The sequence below is a fragment of the Electrophorus electricus genome, chromosome 12, assembly GCF_013358815.1.
Source record: "Electrophorus electricus isolate fEleEle1 chromosome 12, fEleEle1.pri, whole genome shotgun sequence".
NCBI classification, from domain to species: Eukaryota; Metazoa; Chordata; class Actinopteri; order Gymnotiformes; family Gymnotidae; genus Electrophorus; species Electrophorus electricus.
Window position 1 is genome coordinate 4,012,149 of NC_049546.1, and position 7,853 is coordinate 4,020,001.

Sequence of the window (7,853 nt, forward strand, 5' to 3'; positions counted from 1 at the left end):
GTTTCCAGGTTAGAAAATCAAGCTGACTTGATTAGCATACTATAATTTAACAGGTATAATGTTGAACAACAGTCAGGGTCTACTTGCTGCAACTCGTGTCTAAGCAGCACACTTGATTTCTATTAGGATTGCAGTGATTTCCATGCCTTACAGATTAGCCTTAAGAATGCTGTAAACTGGAAAACACCCAGTACCGACTAATGTCATTGAGCTAAAATGGGCGGTGAGAGAGCATTGCCAATGTCCGCCACCTAGCGGTGGCGCTAATTTCTACACGTGTTCTCAAAGCCGGCATGTGCGTTCACTTTAAACCAATCAAATCCGTCAGGGCAGCAGAGCAGCAACAGTGACAGGACAAGCCGGCCGGACCGTTAGATACATCCTACCTCGTCTTCCCCCTCTCGGTGCTAATTCCTGCCTTTACTAAGTCGCCTAATGCTCTCTTTCGGTTTAACAATAGTCCGACAGTAAGTTGAATGTCATTTTTGTTTTATTCTCTGTATTTCCGTCGAAGGGATTAACCAACCTCCAGTTACGGCTTTCCTTGTTTAGCTATCCTCGTCTTAGTGAATATTATACTGGGCAAAATGAACGACAATCCACATTTATTGGAATAATAGGCTAGTCAGGTATTTAAATCTGCATGTTTTCCTATGTTTGCGTCGCGGCTGATAGCTAACTCAACGCTGTGCCTTACCCCATATATAACGTTGCTAGTAGCCTGTGACGTCTTTATAAAAGTCACCGCTAGTTTACAGCCAGTGGAAACGCAGACTTATTTAAAGGTCAGACTACAATATGATAAAATAAGCTCAGCAGACGATAACTACAATAATATACCCGTCCAGCGAATACTATCCTGATTAAATTTGGTTTGATAATGTATTATTCGGTCAGGAAAGTAAGTTTGTAAAATAACATTTAAGTCATATGTAGCCTAATAAGCATTGATTTTTACCTCACACCTATTTTGGCTCCGTTTACCAGCGGTGAGACGCAGTATAACAAGGATGGGCTACTTCAAGGTAAAGTGTGAGTTTATGACTGGACGGAACGGTTACATTTTCTACCAACCTTATTTATCCAGTCTGTTTCCTTATTCTGCTGTTTCATTAGGCCAGGGGATAGACTCACCTCTGTCTGAAACTGGGATACAGCAATCAGAAGCTGCTGGCCAGTACCTTCAAGATGTCCGTTTCACTAATGTGTTTGTCAGTGACATGAAACGTGCCAAGCAGGTGAGGTGTGAGAAAGTGAAGAATGGCTGCAGAGTGGGTCCCCGACCACTAGGGGGCGCCTAAAGCTAAATACGGAAAACTTTGGAATCACATCTAAACAGTCATTCTGTGTGATATCATTTGATTTACAATGTCTCATAGGGTTGCAGTTTTGATTTTTGTTTTCATGTTTTTGGTTCCCTGCCTACTTAACACAAAATTAACTGCTTGTGACATTCTCTCTCTCTCTCTCTCTCTCTCTCTCTCTCTCTCTCTCTCTCTCTCTCTCTCTCTCTCTCTCTCTGTGACTTCACTGTACATGTCTTTGCCCTCTAGACTGCTGAAATTATTGTTAGGAAAAATAATACTTGCAGTGACTTAGCCCTCGTGATTGATCCTTTGCTTAAAGAAAGGGTAAGTACAAGTTATTATTGAAATCTCATAAACAATCATGACAGTGAAATGATAAACCAACTAGCTAATAGCGTATCAAGATACAACACCATTGCTCATTAGCTGAGTTGTTTCTGTATGCTATTTTGGCCAAGGTTAGTTTACCACATGCGTGTCAAGTCTCTGACCCAGGGGACCACAGCAAACTATGATTTAGCAATAGTAACTTGGGCTGGTGGTGGCTGGGGCAAGGTCTGTGATCAGCCACATACGAAACCCTTAGAGCAGGGGAAAAGCAGAGGAAAAGCAGGGGAAAAGCAGAGGAAATGCAAGGGAAAAGCAGAGGAAAAGCAAGGGAAAAGCAGAGGAAAAGCAGGGGAAAAGCAGGGGCAGTGCCGTGGCTCCCCATTGCTCAGGCTTGCCACCTCTGTATTACGGCCATACATGATGTTTTATCCCCTGGAAATGGAGGTCTGAGCTGCACTGTTCTACAGAGCTTTGGCATTGCTGAAGGAGGCAGAGTAGAGGATATGAAGAAAATGGCTGAAGCAGCAGGCCAGCCAATCCCGGAGTACACTCCTCCACACGGAGAGACCATGGAACAGGTGTGTGTGTGTGTGTGTGTGTGTGTGTGTGTGTGTGTGTGTGTGTGTGTGTGTGTGTGTGTGTGTGTGTGTGTGTGTGTGTGTGTGTGTGTGTGTGTGTGTGTGTGTGTGTGTGTACACCACACATTTAACAACCCCCCCCCGAAAGACACTTGCTTAGATGGGAGGAGTTTGAGTCTAAGTCCAAGGGTTAGCTATTTATTACAGTGTCCTTGTGCAGCTCAGGCTTGATGGGCTTGCTTAAAGACACAGATCAGGACAGGAGTCCTGGTACCACTCTACTACTCACACATATGCAGGCATCTGTTCAGCTCCTGCGTGACCATGACCCAGGCTGACCCAGGATGACCAGAGGCAGGCAACGCGACACAGCCGCAACAACCACTGTGCAAGAACACGCTTCTCGATGGGGATGAAAACCGTGATACCGTAGTTCAGACCCCTGTGATGTAACCACATTCACCCCCCACCCGCTGTCTCCGTCCTGCCCCCTCCTATAAAGCTCTTCGCTCTCTGACCTTTCAGGCACTGCTGCAGCGCCAACATTGTCCTTCAGCTCCTTTATCCACCCATAGTGCACCATGCCCAGTAAACACTACTGATAGCAGCAATAGCACAGCGAGTACCTTTCAGATATCTGTGGGGTCCACCATATAACAGCACCAAGACTGAGAAATGTCATCAGGACATTCTTATTCCTGTTTTGATTGTCATTAGTATGAATACAATACCCTCAAATGACATGCATTACATCTGTAAACAGGGACTTCATATCTGCAATATGAACATTTTTAAAAAGTCTAGACAATCCCTGACATCACTAGTTCAACAATACACTCAATATTTGCATCTGTAGACAGGTTTAGAAATCCCTCAACACAGGTCCCAGCTGAACTACTCTCTGTATACAAATGTAATGAGTTCACATCTCTCTGCAGCCACTACATCAAAAATATTAGACTGGCCATGACTACTTCTCTGTCAAAATCGAACATCAGTGTCTATCACTGCCCAGAAATAAATGAATAATTATGTTTTGATTTAGTGCTACTGACTGTAGAACTCCTGAGGAAATAGTGTGGCAACTAAAACCGCCAAGTTTTTACCTATCCAGCAATGAATTTAAAGCAAATAGTGGATGGTTCACTTGTCCAGAGTATATTTTCCCTCTAGTCACTGAAAACTAATAATTAAGCCCCTCTTAATAAAGACAACCTGGATGAGTCTACTAAACGTCTTTCAAACCTCCTTTTTATAGGCATGGTAATTGAGAAAGTAGTTTTCAATCAATTCTAAAACTTCTTAAATGTTTGTTTCAGCCAGTTTGTTTCAGGTTTCCAGTGACATCACATTTGTAAAAGTTAAATAAAATTAAATAACAGAAAAATTTAGCCTTGTGCCATAATTAACAGAAAGATTGAGCCTGTTCTTGAATTTCCTGACCAAAATCACACCACACTTGTCTTTGTATTCGCTATAATTTTTTCTTATTTTGTTTCTTTTAATCATTATTCCTTTCCTTATCATTTTATATTTGATTTAATTTATCTTAACATTTATGATTTTATCTTCGTCTATATAGCTGTTCTATTAAACCCGTTTATCTGCTCTCAGGTGAAAGTACGGATCAACACCTTTCTTAAATCCATGTTCCAGCTAATGGCTGACCACCATCGAGGCAAAATAAGGTGGGGTGAGGAAACCCAACGGGCTGAAATTGATGGTCCTCTGGCTGGTTTCCCAGACGATGGTGTCCTCAGAGTGCCTGCTCATGCCCTTGTGGTGAGCCATGGTGCCTACATGCGGGTAGCGGTGCGCTATTTCATTGAGGACCTTGGGTGTTCTGTGCCACTTGGGTCGGACATGATTCAGGTGTTTTCTGCTTGCTCGAACACAGGAATGTGCCGGTTCATTGTAACATTGAAATGTAGCAGTGCAGTGTTACTCTCCGATATGAAGTGTCTGTTTGTCAACCGCATAGACCACATCAAGGCTAAGGACAGCTAAGTGGAAGCAGAAGATTGGATAGGATTAGAATGTTTACAAGTCCTTTTTATTTCATTTTAAAAAATGCAGTATTTAAGCACTGTTGTCTGTATGAATCTTCCAAAGCTGTGTACTGGTGGAAAAACCTCAAAACCAGAAAGATTCACACAGAGGTTTGTTCTCCTTGTTACAGAATCTATTGTTTGGTTTGAAACTAGTGTATTTTGACCACTGAAAGGAAATATTTCAAAGCATAGTCTTGAGAGCATTGGACAATGTTATTATTGGAATCTATCACTAAAATGTGCACTAATGTCTAAAATAATGTTTTATTCCTCTTTAAAATGTAATGGTATTTTTTAGTGCACAAAACCCAAAACCTTTTGTTTGTTATATACAAAAGGAATCACAGTATCAGAATCCTGACATTGAATGCAGCCCCACCCAATAGAGAATGAACAAATGGCAACCCTATGAGAAACATTGTTAGGCTAATGAAGTCAAAGCCACATTTATTTAGATTGCGCTTGCGTTTTACAACAGACTTTGTAAGCTGATGGTTTTGTTTGGTTTGGCTTGTCCTTGGCTCAGCCTGTGCTAATACCAGTTATGGTCTCTTAACCCATGCCAGACTACTTGGTTCTGATAGTTGTTAAGTAAGTTTTATTGACCCGAAGGCCCCAACTGTTCCTGCCAAAGAGCTTTGACCTTTGTTCCAGAAAAAGCTTTTCACCTTCGTTGTTTGAAATATGATGTCATCATTGTGGTCTCTCTTGACACATTCATACCTTTGTAAAATATCTGTTCATTTAATGGACACCCCTGCAACTGCTGCTTTTAAGCTGTGATCTAGTCCATCAAAATATATTTGGTGTTGTTTATTATTTTATCTGTCTATGTCTGTATGGTGTCTTGTCACTGAAAAAAAAGAAAATTGGTGGTCCTCAAGCTTAAACGCTCCAAAATTATATCTCTGGTAAAACATGGGTCAGAAGTTCTGGCAGTGCAGTGTGATCATAACATTTTATTATTCAAAGAGATGTCACCATACAAGCAGGCAACCCTGGCTCTGTCGAACTTTGTTTTGTTTCTGTAGTTATTTCAGGATGTAGAATGTGATAAGCACTGATGATTCACGAGAGATTACACTTTGTGTAGAACTGAGAAAGTGAGGTCTCAAAGATTTTGTGACTTCAAAGACTACATTTCATACTCAACATGACTTTGTTACTACGTACTACTAAAAATTACTAGCATTATACTCCCATTCAATATTATATGGCATGAATACAACTCATTTCACCATAAAGCATTTCTCTAATCCGTTGGTGGAAAAGTCCTAGTGAGGTTATTTCGGTAAACTTGCATCAGCAAAAATTTGGTGAGTTTTGAATGTGTTCCTAATGTGAACATGCAAAAGGTACATCCCTTCATTTGCTTAGGCTCAGTGCCAGCTTCTTTGTATAATCAGAAATGAGAACTTTCTCATATTATCATTACGTACACTGAAATTCAGTCAAGGATTTTTTTCTGTTTGTTTAAAAAAAAAAAGTTAAATAAAAAATAAATAGAAATAAAAGAATGTTGGATATATGCCTGCATAGCCATTCAGTGTCTTCAGACACTTCTCATTAGAAAGAGAGAAGCCTGGAAACCACACTAATCTTTTATTCTTTATGCAAAATCACAGATTTAACAAAACCTCTCTGTTTTTCCAAATTCATTTACACTTCATGCTCAGACCTCAGCGATGCTTGTGTAAAGCTTTATACAGCTATCCAGAGTAGGACTCAACCTTTTTATGGGATACTGAGTTTGGAGAACACAAAGTCCCCAAAATGGACTAGATTAAATGGATAGTACTTATAGAGATACCTTTTGCTAATTAACATCACAAATGTAATAACTAAATTCTTATGTATCAGATCTTTTCAGATATTACCAGACAACACACAAACAGTATTTTGAGATTGATGTTTCTTTTATCCAAATGTGAACAAAATAATAGCTCTTTAGGAAATAATTATCTTCCCATTTGCAAATCAGTAATAATAAATATTTAAAATGTTGAATATTTTCATTTTAAGTGGAAAAGATACATGCACATGATGTGTATATTAGTATTTAAAGTAATAAGCATCAGTAAAAAAAATGTCATAATTATATAAAAACTTATTTGAATAAATACTATTAAGAGAAGGTGTCCTGCACCATTAAACATATGATAGTATATAAAAAGTGAAGTGTAAGTACCTAATAAGCAAGCTAACTTCCTACCCAACATCGATAAGTACAAACAATGCCTTTAATTCCAATAATTATTCTTTTTTGTTTGTTTTCAGTCATGTAATACATGACCATTACACTGTGACATCATGAAACACTATTGCTGATTGAATGTTAACACATTAAAATGGATGAAAGGACAAACAGAGACACTGACCCATCTCTGCCTTACCCAGTCTCTGCCTTACCCAGTCTCTGCCTTACACAGTCTCTGCCTTACCCAGTCTCTGCCTTACACAGTCTCAGCCTTACCCACTCTCTGCCTTACCCAGTCTCTGCCTTACCCAGTCTCTGCCTTACTCAGTCTCAGCCTTACACAGTCTCTGCCTTACTCAGGCTCTGCCTTACCCAGTCTCTGCCTTACCCAGTCTCTGCCTTACTCAGTCTCAGCCTTACACAGTCTCTGCCTTACTCAGGCTCTGCCTTACACAGTCTGTGCCTTACACAGTCTCTGCCTTACACAGTCTCAGCCTTACCCAGTCTCTGCCTTACACAGTCTCAGCCTTACCCAGTCTCTGCCTTACCCACTCTCTGCCTTACACAGTCTCTGCCTTACACAGTCTCTGCCTTACCCACTCTCTGCCTTACCCAGTCTCAGCCTTACCCAGTCTCTGCCTTACCCAGTCTCAGCCTTACACAGTCTCTGCCTTACCCAGTCTCTGCCTTACCCACTCTCTGCCTTACCCACTCTCAGCCTTACAGTCTCTGCCTTACCCAGTCTCTGCCTTACCCAGTCTCAGCCTTACACAGTCTCTGCCTTACCCAGTCTCTGCCTTACCCAGTCTCTGCCTTACCCACTCTCAGCCTTACCCACTCTCAGCCTTACCCAGTCTCTGCCTTACCCACTCTCTGCCTTACCCAGTCTCTGCCTTACCCACTCTCTGCCTTACAGTCTCTGCCTTACTCACTTTCTGCTTTACCAAGTCTCTAGCTTGCCCACTCTCTGGCTTGCTCACTCTCTGCCTATCCCAGTCTCTGCCTTGCTCACTCTGGCTTGCCCACCCTCTGCCTTGCCTGCAGGCGAAAGAAGGTAGAATTAGCATGTGGCATCACAAAGACTGCAGTGTTTAAGAAGCAACACACCGAATATTAGGCCTACTGTAAACAGGGTAACCACCAAGATCATGACGATGAAGCTGAATAGAAAGAAAAGGTCCAGAACAATGAGAGAGCAGCTTCCCACTTCCTTCAGAATCGTAGCTGCTGTGTTTTTCTGTCCTTCTCTAGTGTTGGACTTAACGGACTATGCGGAAGCAGCACCTGCAAAGGATCATCGACTGAAGTAATGGTCTCCTTGGAGACATTACTCCCATGATCGGATTCCACTCTTTGATCTCTGATTGTTCTCACAATGGGATACTCCGAC

At 41.4% G+C, this 7,853-nt stretch overlaps 1 protein-coding gene across 1 annotated transcript; it reads left to right on the plus strand.

Annotated features, from left to right (window-relative positions):
- Window positions 1-334: 334 nt before the first annotated feature.
- On the plus strand, window positions 335-5,743 carry tigara (TP53 induced glycolysis regulatory phosphatase a). The gene is made up of 6 exons (XM_027022240.2): window positions 335-467; window positions 988-1,025; window positions 1,117-1,238; window positions 1,554-1,631; window positions 2,105-2,215; window positions 3,830-5,743. Exons 1-6 carry the CDS (start codon window positions 436-438, stop codon window positions 4,220-4,222), a joined length of 774 nt encoding a protein of 257 aa, XP_026878041.2. The 5' UTR covers window positions 335-435; the 3' UTR covers window positions 4,223-5,743.
- Window positions 5,744-7,853: the final 2,110 nt, after the last annotated feature.

Coding starts and splice junctions, on each gene's coding strand:
- tigara (XM_027022240.2), top strand. CDS start 436: ATGCTCTCTTTCGGTTTAACAATAGTCCGACA. Junction 1,026..1,116: donor CAAGGATGGGCTACTTCAAG/GTAAAGTGTGAG, acceptor CTGTTTCATTAG/GCCAGGGGATAGACTCACCT. Junction 2,216..3,829: donor ACGGAGAGACCATGGAACAG/GTGTGTGTGTGT, acceptor ATCTGCTCTCAG/GTGAAAGTACGGATCAACAC.